At 41.5% G+C, this 27,500-nt stretch overlaps 1 protein-coding gene across 1 annotated transcript in view; it reads left to right on the plus strand.

The window, feature by feature from the left end:
- inpp5a (inositol polyphosphate-5-phosphatase A) overlaps positions 1-27,500 on the plus strand; it is a 206,984-nt gene that overhangs the window by 120,634 nt on the left and 58,850 nt on the right. The window contains exons 5-7 of the mRNA XM_084093951.1: positions 9,260-9,323; positions 11,138-11,238; positions 24,770-24,822. Coding sequence (XP_083950077.1) covers positions 9,260-9,323; positions 11,138-11,238; positions 24,770-24,822 — 218 coding nt within the window. The remainder of the gene's footprint in view (positions 1-9,259; positions 9,324-11,137; positions 11,239-24,769; positions 24,823-27,500) is intronic.

Here is a 27,500-nt window from a genome sequence, read left to right on the forward strand (position 1 = left end):
GTGTCTGTGTGAGTGAGTGTGTGTGTGTGTGTGAGTGAGTGTGTGTATCTCTGTGTGTGTATCTGAGTGTGAGTGATTGAGTGTGTGTGTGTGTGTGTGTGTGAGCGAGTGTGTGTGTGTGAGTGAGTGTGTGTGTGTGTGAGTGAGTGTGTGTATCTCTGTGTGTGATGGTTTTATAGCTCAGGGCCGGTGATCGTGAGGTTATAGTTCTGCTGATCCTCTTGGCAGGAGTTTGGCAAACGAAACGAAAGCCTCCGTTTCACCGGTAATTACAGCGCCGTCGGCTCGGGACTGACAGGGTTCAAACGGGTCCTGTAGGAGCTGCCAGCTCTCGTCCCCACGCTTTATAAAATGCTCTTTAATCCCCCCCGCACAATATCATTAACTTTGTAAGTGGATGAACACAATGGACAAGCAATTTAATTAACTTCCACCGTTGGACGTCGGGACGGGAGGCTAAATGAAATTAATGCATGATATTTCCCCGGCCAACCTTGGAAGCGGATCGTTGGCAGGTCCGGTTCGGCCAATTACGCTTTGTTTAGATCTATCCGTAACGTTTTCCGCAAAAATGGGAAATGCAATCAGCGGTTTCGGAGATCAATCATTTAAGCGTTTAGGAAGGATTTTAAAATAATGAGAGAAGCAGCCGGAGCCACTCAAACTCAGAGCTACATGAAGACATTTGCATATTAATGAGCTTTAATGCACGTTAATGTTTGTCTGGTTACATCAGTGGAGTGACTTTATTTGGCTTCGTGAGATCTTTGAACGGCTGGAAAGTGCTGGATATTGGTGATTTTAGGACAAAAAGTGAGATTATAATCTACTTTTGAATAGTATAAATGGTTTTAAATTGTCGTTGGTCATTTATTTAATAATTCATATTCATTTACTTATTTATTTGGTTATTTAAAGTCCCACTGTGGTGAAAATCCAGCTTTTAATGTTTATGTGTCTGTGTGGTGTTCAGGCGAGAAACTACAGGCAAAAACAGTGTGTTTTCATGCATCTGTCAATTTTGAGATTTTTGGCTTTTCATAAAGAGTTTTTTCAGACTTAGTGGAAGGAAAACGTTTTATATACTTTTAACTCTATCTTTTCTCACTACTTTTAACTTGATCATTTTCTCAAAATGAGTTGTTCCTCCTACATTGAGCCAGAAATCTCCACTTCAGTAGCTCTTACACACACCAAAATGTACAGTTTTATTATTTTTTTTACAGAGGTTTGTTCATATATAATTTTCCTTTTTTTATACAACATTTTATTCCTAAAAAATTTATGAAAATGTATAAAGATGTATTTATTTTACAAGAATTTTGAACCTGCCATTATCCAATTTTCAGATCTTTCTAGAACTTTATGCAAATTAGTGCATATTTAATTAGATAACACCTCATTTGCATATTTAAACATAACGTTTCAGAAAACTTGTAATACAACTTTTTTTTGTGCAATTATTAATGTAATCCATAAACTGGTGAAGTATGGTGATATTTTTACCCTGTTCACCTCGGGTGTCTCGCCTGAATGTGCTTTAAGACAAAGCATGTGTAAATTCATAAGTCGACTCCATTGCTGAGTATTTCCTCCTTAAAACTGCAGTGAACCAAAGACAGTCTCAAAAACACGCTTTGAAATCGCTGGTGTTTCTGACGTCACAAACTACCTTGTAACCAATCAGATCAACGTGTGATCGTCAACCAGTGGATCTCTGAGCTGAGTGAGTGAGTGGAGGCGGGACTCATTTGCATATTCATAGAACCGCACATACTAAATGAGGCAAGGGTGTCGAGTTACATTCAAGATATTTCATTTTGGTGATCAAAGATGAGTTTTAAGGGATATAATTATTGACTACAGGGAGACTTTAACATTAATTTACTCAATTGCTTATTTATGTATGTACTCAGTTGGCTTTATACAAGTCTCTGGGAAAGCAGCTGTTTTTAGACATTAAAAAACAGTAAAGAATCATGTACTTTTGAAGGATTTCTTATGGACTGAAGAAAGACATGAACATGTTGGATGAGGTGTGGAGAGGTGAAGTACTCCTGTAACTCTCTCGTTACACGCGTGTCCTGCTGCCCTCCGCCTCAGATAACTTTCCTTCACACATGATGAGCGTCTGACTCCCTCATCCCGACACACTCCCGGGGAAATCAGGGTCTGACCGTTGGGGAAAAATGGCCACTTTTATGTTTGCTTTATGGCTCATTTTTCAAACTGAATGCAGAAAATCCATGAAAGGTCAGTGGATTCCCTCAGAGTCGCGCCGGCGGAGCGTCTCATCTTCACCGGCACTGACATTTACCACAGTTTTACTGCATTAATGCTGTTATTTAGGTGCAGATGTTGATGATTTATGGTGTTCCTCGTGTTTCCACTGCATGATCCAAGTAAAGATCTCACTGGTGAACTATGGTTATTGTGTAATATGCCGAGTTGGTGCTCAATTATTAATTATGGTTCTGAGTATTATCAGTAGCCATGTTTCCATACACTTTTCGATAAAGTGAATATTGCGAAAGTTTCTCCAGCTGTTTCCATCCAATTGGCCTTTTTTACCGATAAATGGCGTGTAATGATGACGTCATCCCTAAAAAAAAAATATTTTTGCATTATTGCATAATAATAAATTATTTATAAAATAGTTTTATTAACAAGCGTCATGTTTGTGATTTTCATTCGTCAAGTAGCCAGCTTCAGACCATAAAATCATGATTTTATGACATTAATTTTTCCATACATCCTTACATCCATCCGTACATTAAATACATAATAATTTAATGCACCTTTGAACCACAGAGAAACGGTGATTTAACGGGAGCAACGGCACAAGCGCTGACGCTGTATAGGCTAATTATGTCATGTGACATCACCTTTATTTGCATTAAAGCCCTTTTTCTTGACAAAAAGTGTTTCCAAATTAGATTTTCGCGACATTTGAAGTATCGACCTACAATTTGTGTGCTAAAGTTAAACTGAAAAAAGATTGTCGACACTTTATATTATCTTAAAAATTATCGATAATTGGCATTTCCTGCTAAACCTTTTTCATCTGGTTATTGTTGTGGAAACTGTCAAACATTTTATTTATCAGGATTCTTTGAATAGAAATATCAAAATAACAGCATTTACTGTATTTGAAATTGTTACATTATAAATGTCTTTACTGTCACTTTTGATCAATGCATCCTTGATAAATAAAAGTATTATTATTTTTAAATCAATCAAATCAACACTGATGATAATCATAAATGTTTCTTGAGCATCAGATCATCATATTAGAGTGATTTCTGAAGGATCATGTGACACTGAAGACTGGAGTAATGATGCTGAAAATCCATCTTTGATCACAGGAATAAATTACACTTTACTATATATTCACATAGAAAACAGATGATTTACATTACAATAATATTTCACAATTTTTACAGTATTTCTGATCAAATAAAGCAGCTTTGACGAGCAGAAGAGACTCTATCTTCATAACCGCAGGCTCTGTGCTCCTCAGATGTTGTGTGTGTGTGTAGAGGATCCTGACGGACTGGTTCTGGTCCGGTCCAAACCCGGCCATTGTCAGAGCGGGGCCAATAAAATCTGCCTTTATGGCTCGTTATTGTCTTTCTGTCTGCAATTATGGCGATTACTCATTTCCTCGTCCGGCCTGCGCTGGCCACTTTACAGAGTGCATTTTCCTAATGGAAGATTAAGTAGCACCCGTGACAGTGCGCTTTATAAATATGTAAACTACACTTTTAATTATTTCAAGTGAATCTGGCAGGTAATCAATAACGCGGGACGTGACGAACATACGCTTGACACTGGCCATTGTAAAGCGCAGCCTCAGAGATCAGCGTGTGGTGTCAGCGCCGCGTGCCTCACATTAATATCCGGAGTCTGTCACGGCGGGACAAATGGAGTAATCGCAGCCGCTAATATAATCGGCTCTTCATGAAGCGTGTGAGAGGATGAGGCCTGAACTCTGATGTTAAATATTAATAAGAGCTAGTGTGTGGAGATGATACGAGGATTACGGTGCGATTGTTTATTCGGTGTAAGGTGTGTCTAATATATAAGGTGTGAGGATAAACACTTAATCATAACTTATAATGCTCAACAGATCACAGTTATATTCAGATGAACACAGTTAATTAATCTCAGCATTTACTGAGAGATCAGAAGTTGCACTGTTAACTAACATGAACATTAATAAAAACAAAGGTTAACAAATTCTGCATAAATATATTGGTATTACTTTACAATAAGGTTCATTAGTTAACATTAATGTATTAACTAACATCAGCTAACCCATTTGTTACTGCATTTGTTAATCTTTGTTAACGTTAGTTCATAATAATCCAGCCGTTCATTGTTTGTTCATGTTAGTTCACAGTGCATTAACTAATGCTAACAAGATTTTAATAAAGTATTAGTTAATGCTGAAATTAACAAAGATTAATAAATGCTGTATTAGTGCAGTTCATTATTAGTTCATGCTAACTAATGTAGTTAACTAATGTTAACAGATGAGACCTTATTGTAAACCAACAATTAATGTTTGATCCACATTTGTTTAGTTCATATTTTACTGAACTTGAATGAGCTTTTGACGGCATGATGTTAATTGATCATTAAAGTGTTAGTAATGATAGTAAAAACCTGGTTAGTACATTATGAACTATGTGGCAACAATTAACAGTAATTGTCCTAGTAGCTAATGCATTAACTAACGTGTTCATTCATGTATTTGCATTACTTGTACATTCATGACATGTTGACTTTACATTAATTCTGAGTTTCTGAGTGTTAAACAGCAGAAAGCTCGTCAGTAATTCAGTCTCATTTCTTGCTGATTCTGCGTAGGTTTGTAACTCATTTGCATAATGTCCGCCTCTGGTTTTGATTGGCTGAACAGCGTCTCTTAGCCCCGCCCTCAAACACTAGTGTATCTGAGACTGGAAGAGTTTGGTTCGTGTTGATCATGTGGAGAAGACGCTGTTTTCTGAGATTGATACGGTAAAACCCACGCCATCGTCACTGTTCGTATCACTGAGATCAAGAGCTGAGATTCAGATATGATAATGAGCGTTTGCTTTCTGACCAATCACAGCAGAGCAGCTCTCAGAGAGGCGGGGCTTAGAGAGACTGAATGAGGTCTTGTCCACACTAATACGTTTCGTTTAAAAAACGCATCTTTTTAGCGAAGAACACAAAGCTTTTTGAAAACGCTCTCCAAAGTTAATACATTTAATCTGTGTTTTCTCGGTGTAGTGTGGACTGTCAAAGCAGAGGTATTTAAAAGCGATGATGTAAGTTTAGTCATGTGACGCATATTGAACCCATAGATATTGATGTTTATAGCGGTATTGTGCCTGTTATATTCACTTTCACACTGTTGCTAAAATGTTACTTCACACACTCTTCATATCACAGACTGGACCATCTGACCAATCACAGCAGAGCAGCTCTCAGAGAGGCGGGGCTTAGTGAGACTGGATCTGCGAACGAACCGTTTCAGACACTGAGAGAGGAGATGATGTGCAGTGGAGATTATGAGGACATGAGTGTGTTTGACCTTGGATGCGTGTGAACCTGTTGTAGGAGACGCCAAAACAACATTAGGAACCTGTTTAAACTCTTTATAAATGTGATAAATAATGAACTTTAGCACAACAGGTGCACTTTAAGTCACATCTCTCAGTTCGCATTGTGATTTCCTAAACGCAGGTCTAATATGCTGATCTGAATCCGGTGGTTCTGTGAATGAATGTGTTTTATTGATCGTCTGGTGTCATACAGTGCTGGTGCAGAATGGGCGTCTCCGTCTCTCTTCACTCCTTCAGTGGCAGTTTGAGGTGAAAACACACATAAACTAAAGCTAACAGAAGTAAACACTCCTTTCCTGGAAGCTGACCTTCATCCCGTCACGTCCTCCTCTTCCTCTTCTTCTTCTTCTTCTCCTCCGTCGGGCCATCCGGGTCGCGAAGGGAATGTTCTCATCAATTAGATGTGCGGGAGGGTTCGGGCCCGACGCGAGCCAGACCCTCTGTTTGAGCTTTTGACAAATCAGCAAATGTTTAATCTCAAGATGAGCCGGCGCTCATAAATAATGCATGAGGTGGTGCATTACCCACAATCCTTCAGTGCCGGTCCAACAGAACCTCCTCGTTCTCATGCTTACCCACAAGGCTTTGCATGGTTGAGCTCTTCGGTGCGTCCCAATTCGCATACTATTCGAAAATAGAATCAGTACGTACCGAATCGTAGTGTTGAAATGAGTTTTCCAAAGATACCCGTATGGTCTACTTTTCTTTCTTCAGATATGTGAACACGCTAACGGCTAATATTACCCACAACCCATTGCGCTGTGGACGAGAGGATTCGATTAGAACTACAAACACGAGTAAAAAGTGTTAATAAAAAAAATAAATAAAAAAACGCGAGTCCGGCGGTTATGTAGAGAGGTTTAGATAATTATCAGTATCTAACCTGACGAAAAGGTATTTATTCAATGTTGTCCACATTATTGTGAACTTCTGTAAAGATACGTTTAGCCATTAGCGTTTAAATGCATCATTATATTCAAACTGCAAACACACGAGGAGAGTCTCGCATGACAGACCCGCAGATCTACAGTCCACAGCATTTCTCTAGGAAATCAAATTAGATTGAATGGAGGATTTTAACTGTGAAAGATGATTGACAGGCCAGTTTAAGCACGTAACTAAGCAACAGAGCTGTCCGTTAAAGACGACGGAGTTGAATGTCTCAAAGCTTGAGTACTCTTGTGCTACACACTCAAAAGTATGTACTTTTTCTTCAAAAAAAGAGTTCATACTTTTAGGGCGTAGTGTCAGTCGGCGCAGCATTTGTCTTATATAATCTATATATGATCCCTTGAACGGTTCTCTTAGGTCACGGTCACCGTTATAAAATTCGATTTCTGCCATGGACACGTTATTTCTTAACACAGATAGCGGTACATTTCACAGAAAACAGCAAAACATGGATAAGGAAAACAAAAAAGAAAACCAAATATTAAAGAGAAGGACCAGACGAGATGAAACTCGTCATAAATCCCGTCATACTCACAATCATGTATGTTTAAACTCATAAGACTTTCATTCATCTTTTACGTCACAAAAATATGAACTGTTTCCAACATTGATAATAATCATAAATGTATTTTGAGCATCAAATCATCATATTAGAGTGATTTCTGAAGGATCATGTGACACTGAAGACTGGAGTAATGATGCTGTTGATCACAGGAATAAATTACACTTTACTGTGTATATTCACATAGAAAACAGATGATTTACATTATAATAATATCTCACATTTTTGCAGTATTTTTGATCAGATAAGTGCAGCTTTGTTGAGCGGAAGAGACTGAACCGGTTGTTCTCAGTCTCCTCTCCTAATGAAGTCACCAGTCGACCGGCTTCATTCTCTCGCTGGGATCTTGAGTGTTGATTTTGCTCTTTGGTGTGTGTGTGTGTGTGTGAAGATCAGTGAAGCAGAGAGAACCTGAGAGCGTCAGATGGCCGTTCACTTCTATTGTGTGTGTAACTGTATTCTCTTCTTCTCGGACGTGGGCTTTACGCCACTATTGAGAGCATTAGCTCACAGTTTTTGGGCAGGTTTTGCTCTTTTTTAGGCCAACTTGAAGACTTGAGGTGCAAAAGCCCTTGAGAAAAGCAGTTAGTGAACTGTGAACCGCATCAAATCCCCGACGCCTTGCGGTTCTGGGTTTGTTTGGGCCGTGGACAGACACAGAAACTGTCTGATTGTTCAGTAAAAATTAAGAATATAATCCTATTGAAGTAAATCTTTGGTCATGCTAAACTCTGACTGGAGAGCGGCTCACATCAGCGCTGCCACAGAATCGGCTCCCGCTATCATTTACATGTTATATCTGAGCGCCGTGAACTCGTTACATAAGAAAAGAGTCGTGGAAAATCAAGCCTTTCTTCATATTCATAAGAGGAAGGGTTATGCATAAACACATGAACTTATGAAATACATCCTGCTGGGAAATCACACCTGCTTTCACTGACACTCACCCATTATTGACCTGCCAGTGGTAAAAGTTCATATTTTAGATGAGAAGTCGTGCGTCGTCCTAATAAGAAGAACAAAAACATAAGACAGCACAACTGATTTCAACACTGATAATAATCATAAATGTTTCTTGAGCATCAAATCATCATATTAGAGTGATTTCTGAAGGATCATGTGACACTGAAGACTGGAGTAATGATGCTGAAAATTCAGCTTTGATCACAGGAATAAATTACACTTTATATTCACATAGAAAACAGCCATTTTAAATTCTAATAATATTTTGTGATTTTTACTGTATTTTTAATTAAATAAATTCAGATTTGATCACAGAAATAAATTACATTTTACTACATATTCACGTAGAAAACAGCTGTTGTACATTGCAATAATATTTCACTATTTTTACTGTATTTTTGACCTAAATAAATGCAGCCTTTGTGAGCAGAAGAGACTATATTTGAATAATATAATATAATATATATAATTCCATATAAACAAGACTATTATATTACATTGATATTATGTTGGTTGATATGTTTTTGCTGTAATTGCATATTTATGAATGTTACTGTACACACTATTTGGTGTACATGTATATTTAATTAAATCAACTCTTTGAGTCTACTTTATCAGATGCATTACAGTAAAAGCTTCTATAAATCAAATCAGGTGTTATTGTCTATTATATACATTATAATTAGTGCTGGGCAACAATTAATCACATCCAAAATAAAAGTGTGTGTTTACATAATATATGTGTGTGTACGGTGTATAATTATGTTGTGTATATAAAAACACACATATGCATGTATATATTTGAGAAATATTATATATATTTTAATGCATAATTTTAATGCATAATATACAATATTTTAATGCATAATATACAATATTTTAATGCATAATTTATATGATATATAAATATTATATATATAAATAACACATGCATGTGTGTGTATTTATATATACAAAATAATTATACACAGTCCACATAAACACAAACTTGTATTTTGGATGTGGTTAATCGTTGCCCAGCACGAGTTATAATTTTAAAAAAGTTTAGTCATTGCACCTTTTCTGTCCTGTGAACACACAGAGCCTCAGATCTCAGAAACCAGCGATGCTTTGAGGTCTTGTTGTGTAATACTCTCTCTCTCTCTCTCTCTGTGTGTGTGTGTTTCAGGCTCTCGGGTGTTGCTACTTCCTCCATGAATCCTTGAAAAACATCCAACAGTTTGATTTCAAAGGTACGTGTGTCTCTTTAATCAATCCCATCAACACCAGCGCGGTCAAGGTTGTTCCCGAAGCTATAAAACATGCTAAGACGGAGTTACCGATAGGAAACAGTAATGCTTATTAATATTAGGATTTAATTCATGAGATTTCAGGCTGTGGTAATAGTGCACTCAAGCTATTGGACAGTTAGCAGCGGTGACCTCATCAGCGGTAGGGGTCAGAGGTCGCGTGTCCCGACGGTCACACTAATTAAAGCCACTCCCATTACACCGGTGTCAGCATTAGCATTAGCCGGACCGGCTCAAACCCGTAATCGCACTCTTCATCAAACCTCACCGCAGAACCACACACTGAACTGCAGAAATCTGGAAAGCTTCTTATGTCTTTAAGGCAATTAAGTGCATTTCACACAGAAAATTCAATTTCAAAATCATGGTTTAATTTATTTTTATAACGGAAAGTTTAAAAAAGTAAAATATACTTTCACTGTATATATAATTGTAACTTATATATACAATAACTGATTATGCAGTTACCCACAGTATTATCTTTTCTTTTTCCCTTAGTTTTATATTTGTTTAATTTATGCTGATATAAATGTAAATATATTTATATATAAAATCATTTTAATGCAATTATGCACAGTTTTAATTTTTCTTTTTCCTTTAGTTTTATATTTGTTTAATTTATTAAAAAAATTATAGAATTATTATAGTTAAAAATGACAATGAGAATTATGCAAGAACTCAAAAGTAAATTCAGTTACATACACACACATATATATATATATATTTAAAAAAATTAACATCATAATTTACGCATTTGGCAGACACTTTTATCCAAAGCGACTTACATTGCATTTTAATGTACACATTTACATTTCAGTGTTTCCCCTACAATGTATTAAGCCGCTGGATTTTCAGCGCCGCTGCAAAATCTTCACATGATCAGTAATATCACGACATTCACTTACACTACTAAAAAAACTGAAAAATGGCGACCGGTGGCGCTGCTAATGCGATGGCTCTGAGTCCATTTGTTGACAAGAAAGGAGGAAAGAGTCACAAATGGAAATATTTTTGATTAGGCTAATGTGTGTTACAGAAAAAAAGATCAGTAGTGCAGGTGAGGGAGGAAAGAGTTTCATTTTTCCACTATCAATTTCTACCTTACAGCTGAAAATGAACACAAAAGAAAAACATGAATAATCCTGTGTGTGACCAGTTCAAGGTACATGTTGCAATAATCATGCCTTCTGTTGATGGTATGTCAAATTTGTGTCTCAAAACGTCCATTTCTATCCACAAAACTTGCCAGAAGTCATGTTTTAAGGGGTTATTAAAAGAAAATCTTCCGGGGGGTGCATGCCCCCGGACCCCCGCGAGCGGCTTGGTAACAGCCTCCGGCACGTAACAGCACCGCTGCTGGAAAAATGTATAGGGGAAACACTGCATTCTTATCAGTTCTTGCTTTCCCTGGGAATCGAACCCATGACTTTGGCGTTGCAAGCGCCAGCGCTCCACTGTTTGAGCTACAGGAAAACCATATATGTATGTTTTTGTGCAATGTGCATGTAAATATAAACACACTTTTTTGTTTTCCTTTGGTCTTGCATTGTAAACTGAGCTTTGAAGACTGTGATTTTTATTAATTTAAAACTCGTCATCAAATATATCATTCCTCACTTGATTGTCAGGATTAATTCCTCATTTCTGTGTTTCATCAGTAGGTGGCGCAGTTGCCCTGAGCTCGTTCTCTAATGAGCTCGTTCTCTAATGAGTGTCTCTGCGTGTTCACATGATGATCAGCTTGTGTTGTGTTTCAGCCAAGAAGTTCAAGAAGGTGCTTGGGAAGGAGATCCACTCTGACGCTCTGAGCTCAGCCTCGCTGGAGAAGGAGAAGTTTCCTCAGGACTATTTCCCTGAGGTGAGTCACATGACCGATCTGCTGCGGTGTCACATGACCGATCTGCTGCGGTGTCACATGACCGTTCTGCTGCGGTGTCACATGACCGTTCTGCTCCTGTGTCACATGACCGTTCTGTTCTTGTGTCACATGACCGTTCTGTTCTTGTGTCACATGACCGTTCTGCTCCTGTGTCACATGACCGTTCTGCTGCGGTGTCACATGACCGTTCTGTTCCTGTGTCACATGACCGTTCTGTTCCTGTGTCACATGACCGTTCTGTTCCTGTGTCACATGACCGTTCTGCTGCGGTGTCACATGACCGCTCTGCTGCGGTGTCACATGACCGTTCTGCTGCGGTGTCACATGACCGTTCTGCTGCGGTGTCACATGACCGTTCTGTTCCTGTGTCACATGACCGTTCTGTTCCTGTCACATGACCGTTCTGCTGCTGCTGTCACATGACCGTTCTGCTGCTGTCACATGACCGTTCTGCTGCTGCTGTCACATGACCATTCTGCTGCTGTCACATGACCGTTCTGCTGCTGTCACATGACCGTTCTGTTCTTGTCACATGACCGTTCTGCTGCGGTGTCACATGACCGTTCTGTTCCTGTGTCACATGACCGTTCTGCTGCGGTGTCACATGACCGTTCTGCTGCTGTCACATGACCGTTCTGCTGCTGCTGTCACATGACCATTCTGCTGCTGTCACATGACCGTTCTGCTGCTGTCACATGACCGTTCTGTTCTTGTCACATGACCGTTCTGCTGCGGTGTCACATGACCGTTCTGTTCCTGTGTCACATGACCGTTCTGCTGCGGTGTCACATGACCGTTCTGTTCCTGTGTCACATGACCGTTCTGCTGCTGTCACATGACCGTTCTGCTGCTGTCACATGACCGTTCTTCTGCTGTGTCACATGACCGTTCTGCTGCTGTCACATGACCGTTCTGCTGCTGTGTCACATGACCGTTCTGCTGCTGTCACATGACCATTCTTCTGCTGCTGTCACATGACCGTTCTGCTGCTGTGTCTGTGTTCTACTGCTGTCACATGACCGCTCTGCTGCTGTCACATGACCGTTCTGCTGCTGTGTCACATGACCGTTCTGCTGCTGTGTCACATGACCGTTCTGCTGCTGTCACATGACCGTTCTTCTGCTGCTGTCACATGACCGTTCTGCTGCTGTGTCTGTGTTCTACTGCTGTCACATGACCGTTCTGCTGCTGTCACATGACCGTTCTGCTGCTGTGTCTGTTCTACTGCTGTCACATGACCGCTCTGCTGCTGTCACATGACCGTTCTGCTGCTGTCACATGACCGTTCTGCTGCTGTGTCTGTGTTCTACTGCTGTCACATGACCGTTCTGCTGCTGTCACATGACCGTTCTTCTGCTGCTGTCACATGACCGTTCTGCTGCTGTCACATGACCGCTCTGCTGCTGTCACATGACCGTTCTGCTGCTGTGTCACATGACCGTTCTTCTGCTGCTGTCACATGACCGTTCTGCTGCTGTGTCTGTGTTCTACTGCTGTCACATGACCGCTCTGCTGCTGTCACATGACCGTTCTGCTGCTGCTGTCACATGACCGTTCTGCTGCTGTCACATGACCGCTCTGCTGCTGTCACATGACCGTTCTGCTGCTGCTGTCACATGACCGTTCTGCTGCTGTCACATGACCGTTCTGCTGCCTCTAAACTGACACTTCAGGTTCAGACTGGGAGAAAAATGAGTTTTTCAGTGGTTGAATCTTAAATCATTACAGACTTCAATACTGCATCCTTGCTTGGTTTGGTTTATGGTGAAGTTCACAGTAATTTAGTTTGCTGTAATATTTATTAAATTATTCAGAAATATTTAAATGAGAAGTAATTAACTCCTCCCTCAATAACTATTGGTTTTATTTAACATAGACTTCTTGAAACTTCTGCATTTAATACTCAAATATATGTGTATCATTGTTTATTTGTGGTTTATTTTCAGTTGAGCTTTGAAGATTTGTGTGTGTGTTTGAGATTGAGTGTGTGTGTGTGTGTGTTTGAGATTGTGTGTGTGTGTGTGCCTGTGTGCCTGTGTGTGTGTGTGTGTGTGTGTTTGAGAGTGAGTGAGTGTGTGTGTGTGTTTGAGATTGAGTGTGTGTGTGTGTGTGTGTTTGAGATTGTGTGTGTGTGTGTGCCTGTGTGTGTGTGTGTGTTTGAGAGTGAGTGAGTGTGTGTGTGTGTTTGAGATTGTGTGTGTGTGTGTGCCTGTGTGTGTGTGTGTGTGTGTGTTTGAGAGTGAGTGAGTGTGTGTGTGTGTTTGAGAGTGAGTGTGTGTGTGTGTGTGTCTCTGTGCGTGTGTGTGTGTGTGTCTGTGCGTGTGTGTCTGTGCGTGTGTGTCTGTGCGTGTGTGTCTGTGCCTGTGTGTGTGTGTGTGTGTGTTTGAGAGTGAGTGTGTGTGTGTGTCTGTGCGTGTGTGTGTGTGTCTGTGTGTGTGAATGAGTAAGTGTGTGTGTGTGTGTGTGTGTGTGTGAGTGAGCGTGTTTGTGTGTATCTGTGAGTGTGTGTATGTCTTTGAGTGTGTGTCTGCATGCGTGAGAGTGTGTGTGTGTCTGTGCGTGTTTGTGCGTGTGAGTGAGCATGTTTGTGTGTGTGTCTGTGCGTGTTTGTGTGTGTGAGTGAGCGTGTTTGTGTGTGTCTGTGAGTGTGAGTGAGTGTGTGTGAGTGTGTGACAGTAGGGCTGATATATTAATAAAGTGTGTGTGTCTCTGCATCAGTGACTCAGAGGAACAGTAAATATATGCAGGAACAGCTTCTCTTTCACGCGCTGATACAGATTTACACTGCGCTCCACTTTATCTCCGACACGAGCCTCATCTGCACACGACGAGGAAACAATCACGTCTACACACACGCGACACACACTGACACACCAACGGCGGCGTCAGGAAAACAGAAGGAGAAAAGTTTGCGTGTTGATTTATGCGTCTCATGAATCTCATGATTCTCCGGAGAGCGTCACTCCTCGTAATGCGAGCCGTTTAAAGCAGCAGATTTGTGTAGTCTATCAAGGGCTTCTCACACACTCACACACTCGCTCACACACTCACACACTCGCCCGCTCAGGACTGAGAAATTGGTTGTTATCGTAGATCACAGATACGGCTCGAACCTCTTATGAAAGATGAATTAATTTCACTAATGCTTTAATGCAGGTTTCTCCGGCTGGCGATAACCTCGGCTTCATCCCGTGATTTATGTCGACTTTTAGTAGATGAAACCGGCCGGATTCGCCATCCATCTGTTCCCTAAAGGAATCCTATTAACCGGGACGAGCCTGAGCGTTTGGACCGATGTCCCGCGCGCTCTTAGCTTCTGCTCGCGCGTGTTTCGCGCTCAGAGTTTGAGGGATGGATTTTCTCACACCTGAGATTTATGATTTATGATATAATCTGGCTAGATCTGGATGACGTAATCAGATTACAAAAGAAAGCATTTTAAAATACTCTTAGTTACTTTTTTTATTGATTACATGATTACATATTTTCATATCCAGTGATTATTGATTCTGGAAATGTAAAAAAAAATTATATACTGGAAAACTTTGGACCGTGATGTCAGGTCGACAAATACAATATTTCATCTGTTTTAGTTTTCAAGTTTTTTTATTTTGTTTATATATTTTTTTTATTTATTTATTTATTATTTATTTTTATTTATTATTATTAATTTAATTTATTTAATTATTTAATTTAAGTTAAAATAATATATTTTAATTTTACAATTTTTATGACGGAATTAATTATTAACTTTTCATCAACTTGCAAACCCCAGTTTGGGAAACCCTTTTAATTTAATACAATTTTTATTTAGTTTAGTTTAGTTTAGCTTAGTTTGATTTAAAATAATTTATTTAAATTTTACATTATGAATGAATGAATTATTAGCCTCAATTGATAAACCCCAGTTTTGTTTTGTTAATTAATTAATTTTTTAAATTTTTTACAATGTTAATATTTTACATTATGACTGAATTAATTTTGAACTTTTCACCAACTCAACCCCTCAGTTTAATTTTTATTTATTTATAATTTTTTTAGTGTTTAATTATTTTAATTTAAAATTATTCATTTTAATTTTACATGGTCATGACTGAACTAATTACTAACTTTTCATCAGCTAACAAACCCCAGTTTTGGAAATTTTAATAATATTTATTTTATTTTCAAATCTATACACACACACACACACACACACACACACACAGCGGATTCACACTGACAGGGTCAGCACACACACACACACACACACACACACAGCGGATTCACACAGACAGGGTCAGCACACACACACACACACACACACAGCGGATTCACACTGACAGGGTCAGCACACACACACACACACACACACAGCGGATTCACACTGACAGGGTCAGCACACACACACACACACACTCAGCGGATTCACACTGACAGGGTCAGCACACACACACACACACACTCAGCGGATTCACACTGACAGGGTCAGCACACACACACACTCAGCGGATTCACACTGACAGGGTCAGCACACACACACACACACACAGCGGATTCACACTGACAGGGTCAGCACACACACACACACACACACTTAGCGGATTCACACTGACAGGGTCAGAACACACACGCACACACACAGCGGATTCACACTGACAGGGTCAGCACACACACACACACACACAGCGGATTCACACTGACAGGGTCAGCACACACACACACACACACTCTCAGCGGATTCACACTGACAGGGTCAGCACACACACACACACACACACACACACACAGAGCGGATTCACACTGACAGGGTCAACACACACACACACACACACAGCGGATTCACACTGACAGGGTCAGCACACACACACACACACACAGCGGATTCACACTGACAGGGTCAACACACACACACACACACAGCGGATTCACACTGACAGGGTCAACACACACACACACACACACACACAGCGGATTCACACTGACAGGGTCAGCACACACACACACACACACACAGCGGATTCACACTGACAGGGTCAGCACACACACACACACACACACACACACACACACACACAGAGCGGATTCACACTGACAGGGTCAACACACACACACACACACACTCAGCGGATTCACACTGACAGGGTCAGCACACACACACACACACACACAGCGGATTCACACTGACAGGGTCAGCACACACACACACACACACACACACACTCACTCAGCGGATTCACACTGACAGGGTCAGCACACACACACACTTAGCGGATTCACATTGACAGGGTCAGCACACACACACACACACACACTCAGCGGATTCACACTGACAGGGTCAGCACACACACACACTTAGCGGATTCACACTGACAAGGGTCAGCACACACACACACACAGAGCGGATTCACACTGACAGGGTCAACACACACACACACACACTCAGCGGATTCACACTGACAGGGTCAGCACACACACACACACACACACAGCGGATTCACACTGACAGGGTCAGCACACACACACACACACACACACACACACACTCACTCAGCGGATTCACACTGACAGGGTCAGCACACACACACACTTAGCGGATTCACATTGACAGGGTCAGCACACACACACACACACACACTCAGCGGATTCACACTGACAGGGTCAGCACACACACACACTTAGCGGATTCACATTGACAGGGTCAGCACACACACACACACACACACTCAGCGGATTCACACTGACAGGGTCAGCACACACACACACTTAGCGGATTCACACTGACAGGGTCAGCACACACACACACACACACTCAGCGGATTCACACTGACAGGGTCAGCACACACACACACACACTCAGCGGATTCACACTGACAGGGTCAGCACACACACACACTCAGCGGATTCACACTGACAGGGTCAGCACACACACACACTTAGCGGATTCACACTGACAGGGTCAGCACACACACACACTTAGCGGATTCACTCTGACAGGGTCAGCACACACACACACTTAGCGGATTCACACTGACAAGGGTCAGCACACACACACACACACACACTTAGCGGATTCACACTGACAGGGTCAGCACACACACACACACACACACTCAGCGGATTCACACTGACAGGGTCAGCACACACACACACACACACACACACACACACAGCGGATTCACACTGACAGGGTCAGCACACACACACACACACACACACAGCGGATTCACACTGACAGGGTCAGCACACACACACACACACACACAGCGGATTCACACTGACAGGGTCAGCACACACACACACACAGCGGATTCACACTGACAGGGTCAGCACACACACACACACACACACTTAGCGGATTCACACTGACAGGGTCAGCACACACACACACACACTCAGCGGATTCACACTGACAGGGTCAGCACACACACACACACACACACACAGCGGATTCACACTGACAGGGTCAGCACACACACACACACACACTTAGCGGATTCACACTGACAGGGTCAGCACACACACACACACACTCTCAGCGGATTCACACTGACAGGGTCAGCACACACAGACACACACACACACACACACAGCGGATTCACACTGACAGGGTCAGCACACACACACACACACACACACACACAGCGGATTCACACTGACAGGGTCAGCACACACACACACACACTCAGCGGATTCACACTGACAGGGTCAGCACACACACACTTAGCGGATTCACACTGACAGGGTCAGCACACACACACACACACACACACACACACACACACACAGCGGATTCACACTGACAGGGTCAGCACACACACACACACACACACACACACACACAGCGGATTCACACTGACAGGGTCAGCACACACACACTTAGCGGATTCACACTGACAGGGTCAGCACACACACAGACACACACACACACACACAGCGGATTCACACTGACAGGGTCAGCACACACACACACACACACACACACACACAGCGGATTCACACTGACAGGGTCAGCACACACACACACTTAGCGGATTCACACTGACAGGGTCAGCACACACACACACACACACACAGCGGATTCACACTGACAGGGTCAGCACACACACACACACACACTTAGCGGATTCACACTGACAGGGTCAGCACACACACACACACACACAGCGGATTCACACTGACAGGGTCAGCACACACACACACACACACTCAGCGGATTCACACTGACAGGGTCAGCACACACACACACTCAGCGGATTCACACTGACAGGGTCAGCACACACACACACACACACAGCGGATTCACACTGACAGGGTCAGCACACACACACACACACACACAGCGGATTCACACTGACAGGGTCAGCACACACACACACACACACAGCGGATTCACACTGACAGGGTCAGCACACACACACACACACTCAGCGGATTCACACTGACAGGGTCAGCACACACACACACACACACTCAGCGGATTCACACTGACAGGGTCAGCACACACACACACACTCAGCGGATTCACACTGACAGGGTCAGCACACACACACACTCAGCGGATTCACACTGACAGGGTCAGCACACACACACACACACACACACACACAGCGGATTCACACTGACAGGGTCAGCACACACACACACACACACACAGCGGATTCACACTGACAGGGTCAGCACACACACACACACACACTCAGCGGATTCACACTGACAGGGTCAGCACACACACACACACACACACACAGCGGATTCACACTGACAGGGTCAGCACACACACACACACACACTCAGCGGATTCACACTGACAGGGTCAGCACACACACACACACACACACAGCGGATTCACACTGACAGGGTCAGCACACACACACACACTCAGCGGATTCACACTGACAGGGTCAGCACACACACACACACACACACAGCGGATTCACACTGACAGGGTCAGAACACACACACACACACACACACAGCGGATTCACACTGACAGGGTCAGCACACACACACACACACACACACAGCGGATTCACACTGACAGGGTCAGCACACACACACACACACACACACACTCAGCGGATTCACACTGACAGGGTCAGCACACACACACACACACACACAGCGGATTCACACTGACAGGGTCAGAACACACACACACACACACACACACAGCGGATTCACACTGACAGGGTCAGCACACACACACACACACACAGCGGATTCACACTGACAGGGTCAGCACACACACACACACACACACAGCGGATTCACACTGACAGGGTCAGCACACACACACACACACACACACACACAGCGGATGCACACTGACAGGGTCAGCACACACACACACACACACACACAGCGGATTCACACTGACAGGGTCAGCACACACACACACACACACAGCGGATTCACACTGACAGGGTCAGCACACACACACACACACACACACAGCGGATTCACACTGACAGGGTCAGCACACACACACACACACACACACACAGCGGATTCACACTGACAGGGTCAGCACACACACACACACACACAGCGGATTCACACTGACAGGGTCAGCACACACACACACACACACACAGCGGATTCACACTGACAGGGTCAGCACACACACACACACACAGCGGATTCACACTGACAGGGTCAGCACACACACACACACACACACACACTCAGCGGATTCACACTGACAGGGTCAGCACACACACACACACACACACTCAGCGGATTCACACTGACAGGGTCAGCACACACACACACACACACACTCAGCGGATTCACACTGACAGGGTCAGCACACACACACACACACACACTCAGCGGATTCACACTGACAGGGTCAGCACACACACACACACACACACTCAGCGGATTCACACTGACAGGGTCAGCACACACACACACACACACACTCAGCGGATTCACACTGACAGGGTCAGCACACACACACACACACACACACTCAGCGGATTCACACTGACAGGGTCAGCACACACACACACACACAGCGGATTCACACTGACAGGGTCAGCACACACACACACACTCAGCGGATTCACACTGACAGGGTCAGCACACACACACACACACACACAGCGGATTCACACTGACAGGGTCAGAACACACACACACACACAGCGGATTCACACTGACAGGGTCAGCACACACACACACACACACTCTCAGCGGATTCACACTGACAGGGTCAGCACACACACACACACACACACACACAGCGGATTCACACTGACAGGGTCAGCACACACACACACACACACTCTCAGCGGATTCACACTGACAGGGTCAGCACACACACACACACAGCGGATTCACACTGACAGGGTCAGCACACACACACACACACACACACTCAGCGGATTCACACTGACAGGGTCAGCACACACACACACACAGCGGATTCACACTGACAGGGTCAGCACACACACACACACACACACACACACACAGCGGATTCACACTGACAGGGTCAACACACACACACACACACAGCGGATTCACACTGACAGGGTCAGCACACACACACACACACAGCGGATTCACACTGACAGGGTCAGCACACACACACACACACACACACTCAGCGGATTCACACTGACAGGGTCAGCACACACACACACACAGCGGATTCACACTGACAGGGTCAGCACACACACACACACACACACACACAGCGGATTCACACTGACAGGGTCAACACACACACACACACACACACAGCGGATTCACACTGACAGGGTCAGCACACACACACACACTCAGCGGATTCACACTGACAGGGTCAGCACACACACACACACAGCGGATTCACACTGACAGGGTCAGCACACACACACACACACACACACACAGCGGATTCACACCGACAGGGTCAGCACACACACACACACACACACACTCAGCGGATTCACACTGACAGGGTCAGCACACACACACACACACACACACACTCAGCGGATTCACACTGACAGGGTCAGCACACACACACACACACACACACAGCGGATTCACACTGACAGGGTCAGCACACACACACACACACACAGCGGATTCACACTGACAGGGTCAGCACACACACACACACAGCGGATTCACACCGACAGGGTCAGCACACACACACACACACACACACACTCAGCGGATTCACACTGACAGGGTCAGCACACACACACACACACACACACACACTCAGCGGATTCACACTGACCGGGTCAGCACACACACACACACACACACACACACACACACACTCAGCGGATTCACACTGACAGGGTCAGCACACACACACACTCAGCGGATTCACACTGACAGGGTCAGCACACACACACACTCAGCGGATTCACACTGACAGGGTCAGCACACACACACACACAGCGGATTCACACTGACAGGGTCAGCACACACACACACACACACACACACACACTCAGTGGATTCACACTGACAGGGTCAGCACACACACACACACACACACACACAGCGGATTCACACTGACAGGGTCAGCACACACACACACACAGCGGATTCACACCGACAGGGTCAGCACACACACACACACTCAGCGGATTCACACTGACAGGGTCAGCACACACACACACACACACACACACACTCAGCGGATTCACACTGACACTGGGTTTAAAGTGAGATCAGATCTTCATGCTTCAGTCCATTTCATTTTATTTTATTTTTTTTTATTTTTTTTTATTTCATTTCATTTTCATTTATTTTATATTATTTTATTATTATATAATTATATTTTTATTTAATTTGTTGTTTTTTATTTTAAATAATCACATTTTTATCCTGAACTTACGGTTTTACAATTTTATTTTATTTTGTCTAGTTGCATCTTATCATCATATCAATCACATCACATGTATATTATCATATATCAATTTATTTTATTTGATCTTTTTATTTTATTATCTTATCCTATTTTGATTCTTATCTCATTTTCTTACAATATACCAATATATCTTAATTTTGTTATCTAATATACATATATTTTGGTTGTAATTTGTTCATGTTGACATTATATTCACGAGTTTAACTTTAAATTAAAAGTCTTTTTTATGCATTATATATATATTTTCTTCAAATTTGAGCCACAGAAGTACAGGCTTCAGATTGAGACTCCTGAGCTGTTCCTGAGGCGTCTTTACCCAGAGTGCACTGCTTCGGGCCAGTGTGAGGCGCGCAGGGGCATGTTGTCCTTCAGTGGATGATGTCTTGTTTAATCTGAGCCGGATGATAGAACAGAGACAGATGGGGGGTTTCTGTGCCGCTCTTCATCAATCACCCCTCGTGTTTATTAGTTATTACTCAGCCTGTGTGTGTGTGTGTGTGTGTTATTTATGAGCCGGTGCAGATCTCTCAAGCGCAGTGGCAGAAAGGTCAGTGTATACGAGCGTTCCGGACCGGCCCGTGACGTGTGTGTGATGTTTGATCGAGGGCGAATCGCCCACTGGACGCCAGAGATGAGATTATAGACCCGGAGCATCAGAACCGATCGCTGGTCACGGGGACCCGTCCGTTCATCACTGTCACACACACATGCACGCTCACACACACACACACTCTCACACACACGCATACACACACACACGCACACACACACACACACACATGCCCTTACACTGACCCGGCCCTGTTTACAGGAACAGCTCATTATGCATTTATTTTTATTTATTTATCTAATTTAATCTTATTTTATTGGGTTATTGTTTTCTGTCCATATTTAAAGGAATATTTTGTTTTATTATTTGTTTTATTTATTTATTCATTTTATTTTCTTTAATTTAATCTTATTTTATTGGCTTATTATTTTCTGTCCATATTTTAAGTAATATTTTTTTTTTTTTTTTTTAATGTAATTTAAAATTATTTTATTGGGTTATTGTTTTCTGTCCATATTTAAAGTAATATTTTATTTTATTATTTATTTTATCTAATTTAATCTTATTTTTTTTGTTTTTTGTTTTCTGTCAATATTTAAATGAATATTTCATTTTATTATTTGATTTTATTAGATTTTTTAAATCTAATTTAGTCATATTTTATTGGGTTATATCCACATTTAAAAGAATAGTTAATCCGGCCTTCTGTGTGTGTGTGTGTGTGTGTGTGTGACTGTGTGTGTGTGTGTGTGTGTGTGTGTGTGTGTGTGTGTCTGCTCCGCTGTAAGATATGGAAATGATTTTCTCTTGAGGAAATGCCTGTTATTGACATCATCATACGCTTGGCCTCGCTCTAGTCTACTATATTAATTCAAGTATGCAAATGCAATTGAATTTGATACAGTTAATCTTGTCCTAATGCGGCTGAAAGATGTGAGGAGCAATCAAATCTCTCTCAGGCCTTTCATTTGCATCAGAGTTTTTAAATAAAATTACTCAATTTGTAATTATGTGACCCGGCCGGTAATTAGTTTATTCATCGCTGCAGTCAACTCCCCATTAGAGAGAGAGGAGAGAGAGAGAGTTAGACAGAGAGAGAGAGAGAGAGTTAGAGAGAGAGAGAGAGAGAGAGAGAGTTAGACAGAGAGAGAGAGAGTTAGAGAGTTAGACAGAGAGAGAGTTAGAGAGAGAGAGAGAGAGAGAGAGGAGAGAGAGAGAGAGTTAGAGAGAGAGAGAGTTAGAGACAGAGAGAGAGAGAGAGTTAGACAGAGTTAGAGAGAGAGAGTTAGACAGAGAGAGAGAGAGAGAGAGAGTTAGACAGAGAGAGAGAGAGAGTTAGAGAGTTAGACAGAGAGAGAGTTAGAGAGTTAGACAGAGAGAGAGTTAGAGAGAGAGAGAGTTAGAGACAGAGAGAGAGAGAGTTAGACAGAGAGAGAGAGAGAGAGTTAGACAGAGAGAGAGTTAGAGAGAGAGAGAGAGAGAGAGAGTTAGACAGAGAGAGAGAGAGTTAGAGAGTTAGACAGAGAGAGAGTTAGACAGAGAGAGAGTTAGAGAGTTAGACAGAGAGAGAGTTAGAGAGAGAGAGAGTTAGAGACAGAGAGAGAGAGAGAGTTAGACAGAGAGAGAGAGAGAGTTAGACAGAGAGAGAGTTAGAGAGAGAGAGAGAGAGAGAGAGTTAGACAGAGAGAGAGAGAGTTAGAGAGTTAGACAGAGAGAGAGTTAGAGACAGAGAGAGAGAGAGAGTTAGAGAGAGAGAGAGGTTATCTATTTATCTTTATTTGCATTGGTAACGAGGACACTCATAGCATCAATTTGTCTCTCATTTAATAACGTTCAGAGTCATGTGAGTGAGATCAGCCTCCTGATTGGATCGTTTGAACTCGACCGACTGACTGTATCTCCATCAGAGCTCAATCTGCTGAACTTTTCAATAGTTAATAGCAGATGTGAGAAATTCTGGTCTAAACTGGGAAAAGACATTCACAGGTTCAGAAGAGATGAGAGATTATAAATGTGTGTGTGTGTGTGTGTGTTCAGGTGAATAACTGGATGAACTGGGTTGATGTGTGTTTAAATGTGATGTTCTTCTCGTCCTGCAGTGCAAGTGGTCCAGAAAAGGCTTCATCAGAACCCGATGGACTCTGGGAGACTGGTGAGTCCTAGACCCCCGGAACCAGAGAGAGAGAGAGAGCGAGAGACATTACAGCACTGGATTCATTATTATATCATGTGATGCACAACAACATGAGGGAGGGAAAATTATGACAGAACTGACATTTTTGTGTGGACACACATCCAGAAAACCTTGTGCATGTGCAAGACCAAAATTAATAATTTAATTCCCCATCCGTCACCTTCCCAGAGAGGTTCAATAACCAAAGAAAAACATAATCATACAATTTGAAAATAGTTTGATATATAAATCAACTTTTAAACTGGGCTTGGTGAGGCTTCATGCTGTGATCCCACTGTGTTCTCCAGCGAATATCTCCCAGCTCTAGTTATCTGCAGAACTCTGTTCAAAGTTCTATTACTCGATACCAGTAAGACTTACAGTGATTCTGACTGTTCAGGAACACACCCCAAAGTGCCCCCTTTCAGAAGAGACCAAACCCATGCAAATACTCCAAACGCTTCAAGAACAGCATGCAATTTATTTTGGGATGCCTTTAGGCGTTTTAGGGCAAATTTTACAGGAACGCTAAACAATCAAAACAATCAAAATAAAACGCTTATTAAAAATGATTTTTTTAAAAATTAAATAAATACTTGAAAATAAAAACATTCAAAATTAAGCACTTACTAAAATATGATTTTTAAAATAAATTACAATAAATTAATTATTTAAAAATAAATCCATTAAATATAAAACACAAAAATTGTGTTGAATTAAACTTAAAATTAAGTAATTTAAAATAGAAACAATTAAAATAAAGCACTTACTAAAAATGTTTTATTTCAAACAAGTTAAATTATTTCTTTTTTTAATTAAAAGCAGTCTAAATAAAATGCTTATTAAACATGATTTTTTTTATTAAAATATAATACATAATTTAACAGAAAGTAAAGCACTTACTAAAAATATCATTAAAACTATTTAAAATAAAAACAATAAACATAAAACACAAACATGTTTTTGTTTGTTTTTTAAATACAAATTTAATAAAATGTAACTAACGTTTAAACTTATTTGTTTTGACTGATTTAAAATCAAATCAGTCGAAATGAAACAGTTTAAGTGTTTTATTGGCTCTCCTGCATGTCACTGTTAACTGATTAGAAAACCTTGAATGTGAATGTGTTGTTAAATTATTTAAATATTAAATATTAAATCTCACAGGGATTTCGAGGTTATATTTAAGCTCAAAGGCGTTCGGATGACTAAAACAAAACAATAAAAATGTTTAGGAAACCCTTAAATACACTATAATTCATAAACCAGTCGTTGTCTAAATCATAGTTTTACTCCTGTTCGACTTTAACGAGTGAACGCGTTCATAATGAGTGATGCTTGTGGCTTTCTTCATCAGCCGGTGGATCTGGAAGCGCTTAATTACGGAGAACCGCACCTGTAATAACTCTCCGCGAGTCACTTGGGATAAAAGTTCCTGCTAAATGACTATCCGTTCTTCTATCCGATGGATTTCTCCCTGTGAACTACAGATGCAGGAGTTTCTACAGTCTGAACCACAGGATTAGATTACGGATAATCTCGTTAGCCGAGCCGTTCTTATGACAGACGACACAAAACATGACATGCAGAGAGAGAGGGAGAGAGAGAGAGGGGTAATTCAATAGAAGGATGACACGAGAACAAGAGCGAGGGATGAGAGGAAAGTAATGAAAGGGTGATGGAGGTGTAACAGGTTTAGTCACACTGGGATCGTGTCACTCTTAAACTGGCCTGTTCGTTTCAATGGTTCCAGTGGTTATTCAAAGAAAAAGGATTCATTTACATATTAATCTGATCAGATTCAGGCTTGTGGAGGCGCTCAGTGAAGCTGTGTGTTTCATTATGCAAACTTTAATGAAAGACGCAATTAAAAAAAAAATATTATTTTGAAAAAATAAAGAAAAAAATAAAGAAAACATTCAAATAAAAACTATCACAATAAAATAAAATAAATCATTTAAAATAAAAACAATCAAAAAAACATCTTCAAACAAATTAGAATAAATGATTGATTAATTAAAAACAATAAAAAATTAAATAAATGATTGAAAATAAAAGCAAACAAAATAAAATGCTTACTAAAAATGTGATAAAATATAATAATATTATATAAAATATAATATAAATATCATTAAAATAATGAAAAATAAAAGCTTTCAAAATAAAATAAAACACTTACTATAAATAAATACATAATTCATTAAATTAAATAATATTAACAAATAATTGAAAATAAAAAATATATATATATATATATGTATGAAATATGAAATGCATATAAATAATATAATAAATATAAATAAACACTTAATAAAAGTAAATAAAAAGAATCAAAATAAAACAGTTATTATTGTTTTTTTTTTAAATTAAATTAAAACTATAAAACACTAACTAAAAAGTGCACACTGCAAGCACACACACCATTAACCAACATTGTGGAACCGTGATCCTGAATGTGTTGTTAACGGTCTCTCTCTCTCTCTCTCTCTCTCTCTCTCTCTCTCTACCTCTCTCTCTCTACCTCTCTCTCTCTCTACCTCTCTCTCTCTCTCTCTCTCTCTCTCTCTCTACCTCTCTCTCTCTCTCTCTCTCTCTCTCTCTCTCTCTCTCTCTCTCTCTCTCTCTCTCTCTCTCTCTCTCTACCTCTCTCTCTCTAT

The sequence above is a fragment of the Abramis brama genome, assembly GCF_963993115.1.
Source record: "Abramis brama genome assembly, chromosome: 19".
Taxonomy (NCBI): Eukaryota; Metazoa; Chordata; class Actinopteri; order Cypriniformes; family Leuciscidae; genus Abramis; species Abramis brama.